Source organism: Liolophura sinensis, chromosome 12 (assembly GCF_032854445.1).
Source record: "Liolophura sinensis isolate JHLJ2023 chromosome 12, CUHK_Ljap_v2, whole genome shotgun sequence".
Lineage (NCBI taxonomy): Eukaryota > Metazoa > Mollusca > Polyplacophora > Chitonida > Chitonidae > Liolophura > Liolophura sinensis.
In genome coordinates, this window is record NC_088306.1 from 13828033 (window position 1) to 13847341 (window position 19309).

The window sequence follows — 19309 nt, forward strand, 5'->3', positions numbered from 1 at the left end:
GGCCAGTTAGTGCCGAACTTTCACAAGGGTATGCAGACCACATACAGTGGAAAACAATGCACGATAGAAAATGCAGCCATACATGAGCCTCGCTGAAAACTTATTGTCACCAAGGCGCAAAAAGGGGGAGAATCCACAAAACCTCAATCCGTGCAAGATCGAGTCTGAATCCGCAGCATCTCTGTCCTAGCAATGCGCATCTAAAGAAAAGCACATCTAACGATGTACTAAACAAGGTTTCGTTCTCCCTTCTAGTAATTATTATTTAACGAAATGAAATGAGTTAGGATTCATTAGATGTCCTACAACTAATTTCACATTCACGAAGACTCAGTGTTCATGTGTCAAAAAGCTGGGTTTATTTCACATTGACAAGAGACTACATAACAGCTTTTAGTATGTTCAAATATACATAATATTTATTCTTATACCATTATTCTTTAAACGTCCCAGCTGCTAAAAACGGACAGTTGTTCACCTTCCAATGCACCGTCCATTGCCGTTCTTGTAATGGGCAAGACCTCGTAGACAAAAACACACACACGTACACAGTTGCAGAAACATAAAAAAACGCATTTCTGTATTGCACCGATCAAGTGTGATGGTAGCTACACTCTAAAACTAATCACTTAAATGTAAATTATATTACGTTTTCTGAGGAACACTAAAACAGATTATGACAACTGTGACAACTTAATACACCTACACTATTCTACCTGCAAACGTAATTCTGTTGGAACATGAGAATTCCGTCCAAATTTGCACAAAAAACATACTCCTACCGGGTACCACACAGGAATCAGTATTCTTTCAATTGAACATTTTTTTAGAGTATACTGAGAAATTACGATCCAATCTGTCCTTATCAACACATCTTAGTTGTCACAAACGTCCCTGTTACTTCCTGCAGGCGCACACTGCATATTGTATTACAAGGTTATTGAATTTTATATATTGTATTACTTTTTTTTACCTCAGTTCAACCGAATACCATCAGACACCTGAGGGCATTTTCCTGGTACACTGCAAGACTAAAAATATGTTCAGGTATTTTTAAAAATTCCTCTCGTGAGAAAGTGGTATGAGCCAACCTCCGTTCAGTAACATATACAAGCACGTCCAACATAAACAGCACGGGCTGTACATGTACCACTCCCTCCAAAGGGGTGTTTCAAAAATGTAAAACACTTATTTCTATTTATTTATTTTATTTATTTGATTGGTATTTTACGCCGTACTCAAGAATATTTCACTTACATGACGGCGGACAGCATTATGGTGGTAGAAAACCGGGCAGAGCCCGGAGGAAACCCAAGACCATCCGTAGGTCGCTGACAGACCTTCCCACTTACGGCCAGAGAGGAAGCCAGCATAAGCTGGACTTGAACTCACAGCGACCGCATAGGTGAGAGGCTTCTGGGTCATTACGCTGCGCTAGCGCGTTAACCAACTGAGCCTACTTATTTCTAGGCTTGCAGTCTAGTTTTATTCTTTATCTCAGTATCCAATGATCACCTCCAGCTTCTTCCCTTGTCATATTAAATTGACGTCATGAGGCTTCGCCTGCGCAAGCGCAGATGAATGCCACCCTCAGCCGTACAAATAAAGCTGTCCTTCTTCAGCTTGACAGGGATCTAAAGACAAAAACATCAAATTTTGATCATTTTCTACGTGACTTTCTTGGCATCTATTCTAGTCCCTTTAACTCGTTCTCAGTAGTTTCTAAGCAGTCTAAAATGTGATCTTATCTTTTTAGAGATGTTTAAAAAATGTCGCTATCTTATTCCTGACTATGCTAAGAATACTATACAACAAATGACTACCTCGACAGACATCCCCTGCAAATATTATTGTATTCCGCGACCACGCGAACACAATTTACTTTACATACCTGAGTTTCAGCAGTAATTTCGAAACTGACTTTTTGCAAGACCGTTGCCATGGCAATCTTTGCAGCCACTAAAGCCATTCTTTTCCCAACGCAGTTTCGTGGTCCGGCGCTGAAGGGAATGAGAGCGAAAGGGTGATTCTTGTCCTGATTCTGTGGCGAAAATCTGAAAGTGAAACCAGAAATGTGATTGGTCTTGGTAGTGGTGTAGAGAATGAAACATGCCACAGGTCCGGAGATGCGTAATCGTGCACGTGGAAGGACATGAAAATGTACGGTGACGTAACACACGTCATCAAATTATGAAACTCACGCTCCCACGCTGCGGACTTCAGAAATCTCAGTTTTCCAGTTAGCTGAAAACAGGACCAGTCTCTCATACTGATGAGTAGTAAGTGTGTATGAATCACGAAAGTGAATTGAGTATGGTATCCAATTTTCTCGCCCTTCGTACCAACACTCATTAAACAGTTTGTAACGTTTTGTATAATGGTTGCCATCGTAAAAATATACTGCTTTAAAATTGGGTCCACACTTGGGAGACAGCCTCCATAGCAGATGCAACACGTAGTAAAACGCTTCAATCTCTGTGGGTTCTTCTTAAACGCCGACAACTACCAGGTTTGTCCTTACCTCTCGGGATCAAACTTGTCAGGGTTGGGCCAATATTCGGGGTCTCTGTGAAGAACGTACACGGGAACAGAAATCCCGGTACCTTTGGATATGAAGTGACCCTTAATAGAAATGTCCTCCTCAGCTCCTCTGCTTAATCTGAAAAGTGTACGCAACTTACATTATCGTCCTGTGGATTGGTCTGTTGTTGGGGAAACCATAGTGAAAAACAAAGCCAGTCCGAAATTCCGAACTTTATATCTCCAGCAGTTATGAAATGAACCTGGCACTAATTCGTTTGCTCGTTATTAATGTGGACGCGAAATCGAATTCCGGTGTACAAAACCCTTCATCAATCGCTTAATTACAGGAAATGCAGGACTATTAAATACATTTGAAATCACCATTCAGATATCCAAGTAAAATCAAATACACTGACAGCAAAGCGCCACAAAAATACTCTGCAATAAAACACCATTCGGCAATAAACAATGCTGCAACAGATGACACAATAATGGAAGTAAAGGTCAATGAAAAACAATAGGCATCTTCTGTCTGACTAGTTGCACATGTGCTGAAGCATGACAGATACTGTTTCAAGAGGTTACTAGCCTGCTATAAAATGTAACTTAATGACCTATTACTTTCAAAAACAGCCATGGTATGTGTTATGAGATAAAGCGTTTACAGGAAAGTTTTTTTTAATATAATGAAGTGATCATGTACCTCAGGTACACCTCAGCCGCTTTTTAAAGTTTCGAAATAAAAGATGAAATATAGACATTTTAATCCGAACAATATGGTGACTACAAAACTACAAATTTTTGTGCGCCTTTGTCTCTTTGGCGACAAATGCAGGTCCAAAAACCTGGAAAACACAGGACAAGTCTCATGGAAATTGCTTGAAAATTCAAGAAATATCCTGTTTGTAATATTGTCACAAATTATAAACTTAAATGACTTCCAAGGCCATTCGGTCATTCACTTTTATTTGGTATCTCCTCTTAACAAAAACAACCTTGCCGACAGTATTAAGGAAGCGGGTACTGGCCGGGTGTTAAAAGCGCTTGATTTTCAGTCGCAAGGACGTACGACAAACATGTTGAATCCGGGCGTTTTGAATCGAATTTGAAGACTCTCCCGCTATCGCTGTTCCTGGGGCCTAGCTGACAAGGAGAGGTCGACGACAATCGTATGAGCGTTTGGGTAGTCTAACGTTTGTTGAAGAGTTGTCGTCCACCCACATGTATGCATATCCGTTCGTCACACGTAGGAAAGTTTGTAAGTAACCTGCCAAAGGTAGTGTTTTAGGCTGGGCATATCTGTTTGTCACACGTAGGAAAGTTTCTAAGTAACCTGCCAAAGGTGGTGTTTTAGGCTGGGCACTCCAGTTTTTCTCCACTGACCGTCATCGTACATATGAAAAATCCTTGAGGATATCGTTGAACAACGATCACATAACTGCTTGAGGATATCGTTGAACAACGATCACATAACTGAACAGTAATCGGGCATTCATTGGAACCTACCTTAAAATTGGCGGAAAAAGTCTCATGCTCTCGTGCAAGCACATTTCTAAATAGGGCAATTGTTGGATGTTAACATAGTCAGGTGTTTTCTGAAATTCAAACGAAACGGAACATATTAGCAGAAATAGATGGATATTTCAGATATGACAATTGCTCTTAATTAACACCATATTAATAATTTCTGAGGCAATAATGCCGATAAAATAGAGAACAGTTATTACATGGGGATATACATAATGACGAATATCCCGAAGCGATAAAGGCAATGTTAATGTTTAAGACGACGAATATGGTTTGTCCACGCCTTTACGATGAAGACACTATAGGGACGTTATCGACAGATAAACAATGCAGTATTAATAACACAGATGGTGGAATGAAGATAATGATGACATTGTAGTGAAAATGTAATAAAGACAGATGATGACGTGGATGTTTACATTAGTATTTCCCTGAGGATAGCTGTTAGGAAACACACAGAAAAGCGTAGTTAATAAATTGACTTACGCCTTCCAAGACGTCGTCAATTTCCATACACAGTCGTCTCTGGATGTCCGGATGGTTAGCTAGCAGGTACGACATGAACGACAGAGTAGTAGCCGTTGTTTCGTATCCGGCCAACATGAAGACGATGGCTTGGGCTCGTATCTCAATATCGCTGAGATCTGAGTAACATGAGCAGGATACAAGAGCTTCAGTTTATTTCACTGATTGTATTGATGCTAATAATGCACAAATTAACTTTTGTTACACTGCGGCCAGCCTTGTGGGTGAAGAGAGCTGAATTTCAATTCTATAGGCCAGCTACGTAATAAATCTCCAGACACAAAACCGCAGCAGCGACATCAGGATTCGAACCCTCCACCTCACTCTTTTTCTTGTACAATTTACATGCCAATGCCAATTACTAATAAGACAAGTGTTTTCGCAATACAAAGTTTCTGATTTGTCATTTATGAAAAAAAAGTGACAAATGGAGGAATGATTATGGCTTTGACGCTATATTCACTTGACCACAGGCCAAGACCAATTTCATTTGGGCCAAATTTTAACATGCTTTATTAAACTGAAAGTTAAACATATCATGACTTCAACCATTATTCATACCGTCTTTCAGTCAGAATACAATGTTTCTTTATGTCCTATGGCATAAGTGTCTGCACCATTATAAGTTTCACCTAAGGAAAAAAAAGACATGAACTTGTACCTCGCTTGGCGATTCCTCCGTTTGTTGGATCCTGAGGGTTGACTTGGCTATCCTCTAGTTTGGCCTCGATTAACAACTGAAGAAGGTCTTTACGCTGGTGAAAAAAAATCAAAAAGATGAAAATCACATCGCTACAGATATGTCCCATTAAAATACGGAGTTTCGATATTGGCCGATTTCAAGATTACCCCCTTCCTTGATTTTACATACTGGCATATATACGTGTACATGTATATTTAGTACTGAACGGGCTTTAGTACTTACCTCACGATATACGAAGTTGCCGCAACCAAGTGAACACTGTTTTGCTTCTGCCGTTTTTCCATGAATAACCATGAATACAATGTATAGGCGTGTTACTTAGCTAATTTAGCTTAGAAAACAAGACAAGTCTTATGACGAATCAATGAATGAATGCTAGGGGTTTAACATCGTACTCAAATAACGAGGAGTCATTAGGAGTGTGTACATATATTGTGTCTTGGTAGGGCGAGTCCATGCCACCAAAGTGCTGCCGCCACTGAAGTATGATGCAGAAGACATCATACATTACACCCCACCCAGTTACATTATGCTGACACCAGGCCAACCAGTCATGCTTCCTTGCTCTAACCGCTCAATGTTGAGCGCCACGCGAGGCAGCAACAAGTACCATTTTTAAAGTCTTTGGTATGATTCGACCCGGGTTTGGTCCCGGGTCACCCGACTTCGAGGCGGACGCTGTAACTATTAGGCCACCGAAGCGGTGATCTTTTGACGAAAACATTCACATGTTGCTCTAAATAAGGAAAATAGCTATCTGGTTACCATGGCAATTTACAAATGTGAGTCGCAATGTATCCATCAGAAATTAAAACTATGTGGAAAACTGTTGGAGATAGCCCGGACACGAATACAAACAAGACAGACAAGGACAGACAGACAGACGGACAGACAGACAAAATCGGTGTAACATAATATAAAAACAACATATTAAAAACCTTTGAATCTCCAGTTTCCCGCCTGTTCTTCATGGTGGATGTCAGAATGGAGTCCAGGTACTGCAGAGAGGGTCCTGGTCGACTGACGAGGCCAATCAACGGGGTCAAAGGTTTTAGTACAGGAAACATCTCTATAACAGCAGACGACAATCAGTGCGATGATGTCATGACGTCACAAGATGCGCGAAACTTTTACAGTGTAAATAAAGAGATACAACCTAGGTATCTCTTTACAATGTAGGCTTAGGCTAATTGTAATACAATAATAGAATTGTAACATATAGAGTAACATCTGAGCAGCAGCGACAGTGTGATAGTTGGGAAATGTTAACACGTAACCGATGAAACTCGGCCTCTTGTTAATTTACCTCAGATATGGTTTTTAATCTCACTGCTAACTTAACCTCGTCAAAATTTGACAGCCAGGTTTAAGGCTAACATTCGGATCCTAGCACTTCGAACTGTTAAATTCAAGGCGCTCAACTTTTGGTAAAACATTGTTTTTTGGGCATCCACCGCAGAGCCTGACAAACGTTACTATATGGAAGATTTAAAGTGAGGCCGTCATCACTGAACTTGATTATCAACACTTACTTGCAACAACTGTTATTCGATTGCCTAGAATCTCAGAAATGGCCTTGGTCGAATTCTGAATAAATGGATGGTTGGGCTCGTTTTGAGTGTCAATATCAAGTCCAAATGCAGCCGCCGAGATAACCTTCATTGTGTAGGACCCGTATATTCTGCAACAAGAACAACATATATAACTGATACAGACATTGCTAACAGCTTTTTTGTAAATAGGTTGTTTTTTGGCTCAATTTTCGCTATGGCTAGGTTTGAAATTGAACTTGGAGCCCTTGTAACTAGAAGGGAGATTGGTCGTTATGGGTTACGTTTTTCTTACGCTAATAGATTTTCTAGACGTAAACGCGAATGTCTTCTTACTCTTTCATCTCCATCGTTCTTCCTTCATCAGCCGCTGTAAGGACATTCTTCATCACGCTGTCAATAGAATCTACCATGAAAACTGACATCTGAAGTAATAAAAAAAACGTTTGAAACGATTAAATACGGTTACATGTAACCTATTATTATAAATGATGTTCGAAGATATCCGCGTGGTATTTGAAAAGAAAACTGTCCGATCTTTTCTTAAAAATACGTTTAATAAATAACATTTCTAATAATGTTAACGATGCAAATGATCAAGGATCAAGATCTAGGTCCGTATTTATCGATCAACTTAAGACTTAAGTAAAAAACTGCCACTGCCTGAAAAGCCAAACTCATAAGAGGAAAGAACTCAAAGTGTGACTGGTACATTGTTCTGCAGTGAAGAATCAGTGTACACATTTTAAACTTCCTGGAGCAAGATACTTTAACTGTAGGTCAGCTTGAATTTTTGACTTAATTCTTCAGGCGTTTGCCAAATACAGACCCAGGTTTCTAGCGTGTCTTAATCTGATAGAGTTAAATAGCCGATGGAAATGCTGGCTGGACTGGTTCTGATTGGATAAGATTTTCCAGAATTTCACAAGGAGTTTCCAAGGACAGGTAAATTACTAAAATATTTCATCAAATGACGTCAAACTCCTTTTGGATCTACCGAATACGGAGCTTTCATATATTAGCCTCTATTCAAACCAATATTAGAAGGGAAATGTAGTTGATTCAACAACCTAGTGCGCCGGATTTTCAATGCAGCTATTACAGGGAAAGAAATCTAGAACAGCAGACAGTTAGAATTGTGCATAAAATACTTTCATGGATTTTTTAAGATTTTTCTTGCGATAGTTAAATGCTTTCAAACGCTTCAGCTCTGTTGCGGTGTCTATTCTTTCAAAAAAGGAACCTGCATAGAAAAGTCCGTCTTACCCGCTTGAGTTTTCCGGAGCTGAACGTAGGTGTGACAATACTTCTGACAGCCTTCCAGTGAGGGTAGTCGTAGATAAACGGTAATGCGTTTCGCTGTATGTCATGAGGAGACTTAAATTGCTGTAAAGTCAGACATTGTGTATGTGTTAAGGACATTGTCTTTACCTCTGCACTGCGCATGTTATGTTAAAACGTATAAATAACTCATAAAGAGCTTGTCCATTGTCTATTTACAAACAAATTATTCAGGAGTAATTGACCAGTGTCAGTAGTTTATGCCTGGCACTCCGATTTCCTCCACACACAAAATTTGACCGGCCTAGTTTAAGAGAAAACTTATTGAGTTAGCTAAATAAACGAATAAATATTTCGTAGTACGTACAAACACGGGATTTGGAAAAACTTTGAATTCCTTGACAAACACCTCGCGAATAATGTCGGCATCTGTGGTAACAATGGAATACACACTGCCCATCCAGTCACTGAAACAGATAATCAAAAAGCGTCCTAAAAGCTATACAGAATGGAGAGTAAACGAAGAGGAGCAGCGGAAGTATGATAGATGGAAAATGATCATATGTAACCCGTGAAATCCGGCCTCTTGCCAAAATTCCTGAGTTGCTGTTTTTTTTTATACCTGTGCAGGTAAATGTTAAAAAAAAATAAACAGCAACATAAACCCACCTTGTACATAGGCTTAAGCAGAATTAGGTGAAATAAAAATAAATGTAGAACTTTTAACAATGGTTCCAAGAATCACTAATGGTGACAGATTAACATTTTAGGTGAATCACACCTATCTATACTAGGACGGAGTCAGCTTTCATACACTCATACATGTGTATAAACCAACAAATGTTGGCCAGTAATCTCCATCTTTATCAAGTTCTATTTCCATATATATGAGAGTAATATAAAATGTAACATGAGTCCCTGCATACATGAATCGTTAGCAACTTTGTACATGTTCAATAATAAGAGTAAATAGGAAAACCTACAAACCTACATTCATCAACTTCCGTGATATAACCATCACTATACACCGATCAATACTGAAACTCCAGGGGCTAGTCAGAGGTACGAGTATTTATTCCTTTGATTTGTGTTCAACGCCATATGTACGGTACTCAAGGCCTTTTAACATGCATGACGTGGGTTTTTTCCGGATTCTATCCGGTTTCCTCCCACCATAATGCTGACCTCCATCGCATAAGTGAAATATTCTTGAGTACTGAAACACCAATCAAATAAATAAATATGTATGACGTCAGTTAGGTTTATGGATGAATGAAATCTTAGTGTTCATTATAAGCCACATCAAAAGATGTACCTGACAAACCCCCTGACTTATAGCCACAGCGGGTGCAGCATGGGCTGAATTCGTACACGCTACCTCATTGGTCAGGAGACTGACAGCCACAGCGAGGCTGACGTACTGCTTTTACCATATGATCCAGTGGCGGTTCCTCGTGACAAGTATAAAATTATCTGACTGATTCAATGAGAATTGAACGTTAAAAAGAAGTGATGGATTGTTGCTATGTCTTCCAAAGACGAGACGAGAAGGGACGGGACGGTAAGGGGTGGGAAGAAGAGACGAAGATCAGAATAGAAGAGGACTCACCCATATGTCTTTCCATACTTCTCCGCGCATTCAATGTCGTACTGTGTGATTCCCTAAAAGACAAACATGGAGAGAATTGAAAGTGTCGAAAACCAATTTATAGTTTAGACTACAGAGCTGGATCCACGAGTTTCAGTATTAACGGACGAACGTGTACAAACCTAACATGAAATTCAGTCCCACACTGTCGTATTGACTCTGAAGAATTTCCGCTGTAAAAGCAGTGACCTTGCGCAAATGAACTCAACTTCACGGTAAACGGGATATCCATTGGCCGAATACATTTTCAGCGTATGCGAGTGCACACATTTTATTAAATATACTCCTAAAAAAAAATAAAAATCAAAGGTGAATTTCGCATACAGCATTTGATTGTTTTGTCCAGTACAATTACATCCTTTAATGGTTCCCTGGTAAGAAACGCGCGAGGATTAGATTTCCCTGAGGCTACTGCATCAAGACATTTTAACTGAATGAAAATGAAGAATAAATTAATAATAATAATTTGAATTTGAGGACCGCCTTATCAGTCTGAACCATAAATCCACGACTGTTAACGTACGAATTTGACATGGAAAACTCGGAGCCTTCAGATCCGGGCTTGCATGACGATTTAGACTACAACTTAAATAAACTTGAACAGACTTCATATTATACACGTTGCGTACGTTCTGTATTTGTGGGATTATTTATATTTGTTGCACTAACCATTATTTAACATTGTGTTGTGTTGTTGTTGCAAGTCTTGCTGCTCGCCCACCTCTCATGCATATGCATATTGCAGGCCTGTGCTAATTTCGGCCCACGGCCTACGTGTATGGATTTGGTTTCACTTACCTAATAAAATAACTCATTGATGAACCTATCCGTATCAACAACTAATTTCAATATTTTCTAAGCTCAGCGGGCTTAGCACCGCATTTAAACTTCCCCACTGGTTTGAGAGCTGTCATCGTTGACGTTAGACTGTCAGCCTTTAGAAAACCATTTTGACCCCACAAAATGAAGGTTGAGACATATTTGTGTACTGTTATATGATATTAAACTTCCTAAACTGCATATTAAGAAATGGAGGAGTTTTATTTCCCCTTCAAGAAGAGGTACTCCTTCTGTTTATTGTTCATCTGTTTACTATGTCTAAACCTCATTGATGTAAACATTTAGTCATTTCCCTCTATTAACTGATGTAATTTGAGATCAACATTTACTGAATTTCACGTGAATTTTACTGAATTTTCATCTTTTTATACCGCTCTTTTTATGCAGACATCTTTATTTACGCCCGATATATAACATAGGACCTTTAATACTTGGTGTTCTTCGCCGTCCGCAAGAGTATTTCACTTATGCGACGCTGGCCAGCATTATGAATATGTAGAAATAAGAGGAAAATAAGACAAGAAGCATTATTACATTTTTTATTACAAACCATCACATTTCAAATATTTACACTTGATATCTAGTGACAAAACTGAATCACTTGTTTTGTTAGAAAACTACTTGAACTAATCTGAGAAGGTTAGAAGCGGAAGTTTACAGCCATCCTGTTTGTTTCATCTCCGACATTTTTGTGTCTAACTTCAACACAAGAAATGTCTGCGTGTCTGTCTGCAAATATGTCTGGGCATCGATTCTCTCCCAGTTATAGTACTATGAAATCCAGAACCGTTAGATCTTTGTACAAATTACTTTCTGGTAAAGCCAACAGATTTAGTCAAGCAATGTACAATATCTTGTTTTACTTCATAAAAATGGAACTTACTCTCCGCCATGGATAAAATCTATGTCAAATGTGTGGTATGACCGAAGGCATTTTAACCTAAAACGTGTTGTAAACAGTGTACACACAAGACTTCCTAATTTGTAGCTATAGCAGTCTTTATATTAATATACATTATCATTATCAAGGCTTTGAACTTACTTATTTATTCACTTATTTATTTCATTGGTGTTTTACACCGTACTCGGGAATATTTTTTGTTCTGAATGTTTCGGCTCTAGCTTTACCTGACAGACGGACGGGAAAAAACATCTTTTGTGCACACATCTTTTCAGCAATGAATGTTGATTATTGGTCTCCGTGAGGTTACTGTACTGGTGAGAACTATCATAAAACATTAGCCCATGTGTGTTAAAAGCTCAGACTTAATTCTTAAATTTACATGAATCTCCTTACTATGAGAAGTATGCATTCAACCATGTCCGATAAAGACGGAACAGGTTAAATTTCCACAAGTTGCATGCTTTAGGCGGCCAGCACCATGTTGGGAGGAAACCCTGACCGTCTGTAAACCTCCCCTCGTAAGCCCGGAGAGCATGAGCCGGCCACACTAGTGAGCGGTTCCAGTGCCATTGTGCTGCCGATCTGCGAGGAGACATCCCAAATTTACCATATATCGGGTGGGCATAAAAAAATGGGCCGTACTTTGATGCTGCATTGCTCTATTATCCTTTGTAAACCCTTTAAAACTTTAGACATTCAAATGGCATGATTTTGTTAATATACTGACCAATTTTCAAAGTCATAGCTTGAGTAGTCTGTACACAGGGTTAAAATGAAAACATAGCCTCGAAAACGCACGTTCCGGTGACCTACATTGCATCACCTGCCAGGTGTCATGAGTAGAGCGCGCGCTGCACCTGTGGGACACGCATCAAGGACTGCTGAAAAAAAATACTCGTAAGGAGATTCGGGACTCATGGATTAAGTTCATTGTAGAAACGTTTGCGCGCCGCCTACCAAGAAGATGGAGGACCAGTTGATCACCTTTTCAAGTAAAACAAGGTAGAACATCATTTTGAAATGTCCAGAACATGTGTTTTTGACTCTGGTTTGATTTTGGTCCCATGAACAGAAATCTTGAAATTGAAATTTGGTCTGTATACTTAGGACATAATATCTTTTGAGTGTGTAAATTTTTAGAAGCTGACGTAAGAGGGTTTCGGAGATATTAAGTGTCAAAGTACGGCCAATTGTTTTATGCCCACCCGATATAATGTCATTTTATTTATTAAGAGATGATTAGACCTTATGTAATCTAATGAAACGATAAGTCTCGTATATGATATAATATCTGTATAACTCCATGTAAAACACGTCGTACGAGGCCACGTACCTTTTTCACCACCTGTAAAAATGTCCCTAAGGGGTTCCATGGTGAGGATGGCCCCGGAAGTGTGTACAGGGCCTGAGAGCGGAACCGCCAGAATGTGATACTGTAAAAGAATCTCAATGATAGCTTAAATGTTCACCAACCATGGACGTATTTAAACGTGAACAGGGGATGGGAGTGCAGCTCAGGGAATAATATCCGTTAATCCTAACCCCCAAAACGCAGCTGACCTTGGCCATGGAGTTTGCAGGCAATCCCAACTCTCAGTTTGGGGGTCTTTTGCGCAAATTATAAGACTCTTTGAATTGTCTGAGTACATCTGGATTTCATCTATAATTTGCCAAAGGTAGAAAAAGTACTCAAGAATCGTGCCAGCCTCGATAGCACAGTTGGTAGATCGTTCTGCTTCGTGAGGGGTATATCCAAAGTCAAACCTGGGTCGAGTCACACCTAAGACTTTAAAAGAGGAAGTTGTAACTTTCTCGCTTAGCTTTCAGCATGAAGGGGATAGTGCAACGACTGGTTGACCCGTATCAGTATAATGGCTTGGGACCCTGCGGCTTACTTGCCTTCGGTAAGTCGACTCAGTGAAGCAGCACTAACTAAAAGAGCAGTGGAAATCCATCCTGCAGCAGGGAATCACATTACATGCACTCTAAGGATTCCTCAAGCGTTATTGAAGTGAACGTTAATCTGTGCAAACGGCCACACGATTATCGTCGAACGTTAGAATGCACAAACGGCCACACAAGCGCTATCGAATGTTAATCCATGCAAACGGCCAGACGAGCGTCGTAGAACGTGTGACTGTGCAAAAGGCCAGAGAAGCGAAGTCGACCTCCTATGTCTCCACAAATAATGAAAGTTATGGAATGTACAAATTTCCTGTGCAATACCGGATTAGAAACTGTTTTGGCTTCTACAGACAATGGAACATATACCGGTACCGGCAGACGTTACGGAATTATGATTTGCCTTGTAACCTAATAGTAGTGTCGCTACTTTAGGATAACAAAAGAACTTCATCATTCTTGATTATGATCAACATCGACTTCTGTATCCTTTTAAAGGGACATAGAATCGATTGTGATTGGCTGGTGTGAGAAATAGGCAAAGCCAGGGTATGCTTAGCCTAAGCTGAAGTTTAGGTATGGCAGATTTATTCAAGCGTGACCAAGACGACAGAGATTCACATAGGAAACCTTATCTCCGCTGTCAGTCAACCAGCGTCGGTTCTGTATTCCTTTAAATGAACTTTTTGTAACAAGACCTTTTCGCTTTTACAGTAAAGAACAGACTATAGGGCCTACTATTAGCCAATAGAATTTATGACATCCAAAACGGTATAATCAGATTAAACTCATAAACTAACTAACGTATATTGACAACTAAAATTGTCTACGAAGTAAGGTGTTCAAATCTGGCTTCCTTTTATACGCTACAAACGCACCAACGTCTCTTGTCGACCGATATTTGTTTAAATCTATCCAATAAACGAAGGCGGTGTTCAAGAATTTTTCACTTATGAGGGCGATCAGCGTTATGCTGTTTGGATTGGTGATTTACGCCGAATTTCACTTATACGACGGCAGCCAGCATTATGGTGGGAGGAAACCGGACAGAGCCCGGGGGAAACTCAGGACCATCCGCAGGTAGCTGCAGAACCAGAAGACTTGTGTGCCCGGCGTAAACCACTCACCTGTACATGGTAACACGACAAACCTATTAACTTAAAGATGCGGCCCAGCAAATACTGTTAAAGTTGACTATTACACAGAGATCTTTTTTTTGCAAAGAAAACTCTATACACGTAAAAAAAAATCGTCGCTTGTAAAACTTACAGAAGCAGAATGCCTACAGTGACTGCCAACAGTAAAGATGTATCCGGAGTGTTCAGAAAGACGTCCATGTCCGTCATGGCGTGTTGTGGCCACAATGTCTCCTGCAAAAATGTTAATATCAACCCCGACGCATTTATTATAGCACCTTATTTATTAGTGTTATTTTAATGTACCGCCTGCAGCTAGTTACATGCAAGCCTTATTAATACAGCTGTGCAGTTCATCTGGGTTTTTTGTTTGTTTTGTTTTTTTTTTGTTTTTTTTTCTTGTACCAGTATAGACCCGGACAATGCGAACACTGCCATTACCTCTACCTCCCACCATCCCAATATTAATTTTTACTTCATCAATATAACTGTTTTGTAGTTTAACTTTGTAAAAGTGTCTATTTAACCCACACATGTCGTACTGCAAGCCACGGAGGTTACAACAAACATGTTATATGTAAATAAAATTAAAAATTACCAAGGCAAGTCGTAAGGTAAGGCAGATGATATATAACTGTAAGTTGTACAGTTACATTACGTGTAGAAGATCAAAACCATCAACGTTGAAATGTATAAAAGAAGATAGGTCTACTTGAGGAACTGCTAGCGAGAGAATGGGGTTCAAGCTCTGAGGTGTCATACTTCTTATTATACATACAGATCACACAGATTTTAATTTTATTTGCCTTCTCCGGTAATGTATGAATACTGTACTGAGTACCGTGAAATTGAAGTGTTACACAGCACTTCCTGTGATGTATGAATACTGTACTGAGTACCGTGAAATTGAAGTGTTACACAGCACTTCCTGTGATGTATGAGTACTGTACTGAGTACCGTGAAATTGAAGTGTTACACAGCACTTCCTGTGATGTATGAGTACTGTACTGAGTACCGTGAAATTGAAGTGTTACACAGCACTTCCTGTGATGTATGAGTACTGTACTGAGTACCGTGAAATTGCAGTGTTACACAGCACTTCCTGTGATGTATGAGTACTGTACTGAGTACCGTGAAATTGAAGTGTTACACAGCACTTCCTGTGATGTATGAGTACTGTACTGAGTACCGTGAAATTGCAGTGTTACACAGCACTTCCTGTGATGTATGAGTACTGTACTGAGTACCGTGAAATTGCAGTGTTACACAGCACTTCCTGTGATATATGAGTACTGTACTGAGTACCGTGAAATTGAAGTGTTACACAGCACTTCCTGTGATGTATGAGTACTGTACTGAGTACCGTGAAATTGAAGTGTTACACAGCATTTCCTGTGATGTATGAGTACTGTACCGAGTACCGTGAAATTGAAGTGTTACACTTCCTGTGATGTATGAATACTGTACTGAGTACCGTGAAATTGAAGTGTTACACAGCCCTTGCTGTGATGTAGGAATACTGTACTGAGTACCGTGAAATTGAAGTGTTACACAGCATCAAATACAGATAGCGGACTCTTTCGTAAAATGTGTATGATGTGAGGCTCCATCATCTGCAATGTTTAGTATTTTCTTCTAATTTACAATGATTCATAGGCTTCACTTTTAAAATGTATTGTTAGAAACATATAACATTGTGTATACATAGGCGAATTATACAAAACTTATACAGAACTTATAATGTTTAAATTATATTCAGCTAAAGCTTTGAAAAACTTACGGGACTTTTTAGTCGCTCTATCTCTTTCCTCAACGTATGTTCTTGAATCGGTTCTGGACCAGATAACAGCTGCTGGAAGGTAAAAAAATTGTTGCAGAAATTTTCTCGAATGTCATTTTGTTGAAATTCCAACTTGATAGTATTAAAAGTTAAGGAGAAGAACATAAAACTGAAGTGAGCGTAAAACAGAAAGTCCAGCTTTTAACTTTTATTAACTTTTTAGATGTCTTTTCACTGAATTACATCCAGTTACATACCTGAGTTTTATAGACCATACTGCCAGTGACACAGTGCTCTTGACGCCAGAGCAACTTTTGTTTATCTTCACACACAGGCAAAATGTTTGTATCTTTTACTTTTGTGTAAGAAGATTTATTTCAACACTCAGAACTGCATTTAGAGCGCGAAAGACTTCTTCAGACGTCGGAGAACCTGAAGATCGGCGTTATGGTTTACTGCCCATTGACAATGGAGAACTACGTGTGTCTTGTAGCCGTAGACCTACTCGTATGAAAAGAGAACGCTGCATGACACCGCGAGTTATGTTTGGCTTCTGTATCGAAGCCTGCTAACAGTATGTTCATGCAGGTAGACATAATATATACATTTTGGGGATCCTACGAGTACATTTAGTGTATAGTTTTAAAAGTATTCTCTCACTCCCATACTGTGAACGAGTTCCATTTGCCCACTAGTGCTTTCGTTGACTATAGCTGTCCATCATTTGCCCGAATTTATGTCAAGTGTAGACGCACCCTGACTGGTGATCTTAAAAAATACATGAAAAGACGCCATAAACAGAAGAGTTTTAAGGAAAATGAAAAAAGATATGCCACAAAATATGAAAAATAAATCATTTACACTTGTTTCCCTACCTGGGGCTATTATCTTCTCGAATCCACAGTTAGTATTTCCAAACCAGTTTTTTGTCCCAGTCGCACTCATGTGCTACCTGAGCCCTTCAGACATCGGCTGTCTGCACTGAAAGGTATATGCTTTATATGGTATATGACATACTTTTTAAACCGGGAGGGACGTGTGGGCATTTACCATACTGTATAAAAGTTTACCTATGACGTCATAACGCAGCGCATCGTGGGATAAATAGAGCAGAGAAAGATGTGTCTGCTGCCAAACTCAGGGCTGTCGGCTTCAGCATGTTACCTAGAAGCGAAAAGCCTACCACAAACGTTTACTAGTCCAGGGGAGATCACTCCACAATACCACCAGAAAGCTCCGAGAGCGCATCAAAATTTAGCTATTCAAATTCAGAGCTTCGAACCCCACAGTAAAATACTGACTGTATAATGTATGTCGCCCATCCCTCGTCAATGGTCCAGTCTACAGCCGATACTCCCCATTTTCATTCAAACTACTGAAGTTCTCAGATTTAAAGGAATGTCTGCTCAAAATGTCTCCATTCTCTAGCATATGTATACTGTAACGTTGTTCATTGTTCATTTCAGTGTACCTATCCAGATGATACCTAACACTGCAGGCCTGCGGTATATTTTACCTCATTTCCATACAAAATGAAACTAAGAGCAAATCAAGCTGAAGCTCCGAAAAGTATTAAAATGGTTGAAACATACCTTGCCCAGTCTGTGGAAAAGTAGCCGTAAAATACATAGAATGACAGTCAAAAACTGAACCTTTCTGTTCCATCAGCTGTACGGGCTAGCAATGTCAAGGAGCTTCCACTCACAACCTCATCACTACCGGACACCTTGGCTGTATTTGAAGCCACGTGTAACCCGAATGAAGTGCTCTCCTGTTCGTTGACACGAATGTGCACGTTCAAATGCAGCCCCTTGTTGCATACCGTTCCACCCCCGGAGAAATGGGGAGTGGTCATGTGTTAAATGTTGGCATTGAAAACCTCGTTCTGGTGTGGCACCAACACGAGGGCAGCAAATCGAATATACCCCTTGTGTCACTTCAGACACTCGCCAATTTCAGGCTAACAATAAAACGCATATACCTGCTCAAAGTTTAGACGATTCCTATGCCAAGAATGCAACCGAAAGAGGGAAGTTGTAATTGGGAACTGATTCCATAATCACACGTGGAAGTTTTCAGGTTTTTTTTGCTCAAGTGTGTTGCTTTTCGGGCCCTCAGCTAGGACACTGCGCGTATTCCAATAGAGGTAAGTGTGTAAAACAAATGTAGTTGTTCTTGTAAAAGCTGATCATAATGTGTAATTGCCAAAAAATGCAGAGAACGCTTTATTTCAATATCATCATTCCTGTAGCACCCAGTGCCAACCCCGGAGAAATGACGCATGATACATTTTGTTCGCGACAGTGAACTCGTGTTACATTTTCCCATTTGATCGAAACCCCATTCTCGCGTGGGATCAACTGTAGTACAGCCATCTGAATATGCCCCAGAGGCTGTATTCGAATCCACATAAGTGTGTAACCCGAGTGCAGTGTTCTCGTATCAGCTGATCCGAATGTGTAAGTGTAAAAAGAGCACGGAAAGCGCTTTATTTCAATATCGTTTCCCTGGAGAAGTGGGGTTGAAAATCTCGTATGCGGACAGTGAACTCGTGATACACTCTGCCATTCGAGCCATTTGTTCCCGTGTGGAATCAACACCAGTGCAGCGATTCAAGTCCGCTCTATGACAGGTGGATGTTTCACTTACACGGAGGCGGGTGGTTTTATTGGATGAGGAAACCGGAGTACGAATAAAACTGAGCAAAAACCCATTGAAACAGAATTTAAAGTTTGCGGCAATAATTTATTCCCATCTTTATTTACAGATTCGCGAGGGAAACGTGGATAAATATTGGAGTCTATATCATGTACGCAAACCCCACCAAGCAGGATTTGAATATCTGTTATTTCACCAATGATATAACAATTTGAAGAAAACAAAAAGAAGAAACCTACGAATTAGACATACTATGTACACGTTGTAACAGGTGATATGAGTCAAACGTATGAGAAATAACGTATTTACAATATAACGGTATTAATAAATAG

The 19309-nt window shown here is 39.8% G+C and overlaps 1 protein-coding gene across 1 annotated transcript; it reads right to left on the minus strand.

Annotated features, from left to right (window-relative positions):
- Positions 1 to 452: 452 nt before the first annotated feature.
- LOC135479722 (cytochrome P450 3A24-like) lies at positions 453 to 17246 on the minus strand. The gene is made up of 15 exons (XM_064759624.1): positions 17195 to 17246; positions 16320 to 16391; positions 14673 to 14773; positions 12835 to 12934; positions 9719 to 9771; positions 8477 to 8576; positions 8095 to 8214; positions 7165 to 7253; positions 6811 to 6959; positions 6217 to 6347; positions 5237 to 5330; positions 4537 to 4694; positions 4030 to 4118; positions 2522 to 2659; positions 453 to 2054 (listed from the first exon to the last, which is right to left on the minus strand). The coding sequence occupies exons 3-15, from the start codon at positions 14747 to 14749 to the stop codon at positions 1820 to 1822; spliced, it is 1533 nt and encodes a 510-aa protein (XP_064615694.1). The 5' UTR covers positions 14750 to 14773; positions 16320 to 16391; positions 17195 to 17246; the 3' UTR covers positions 453 to 1819.
- Positions 17247 to 19309: the final 2063 nt, after the last annotated feature.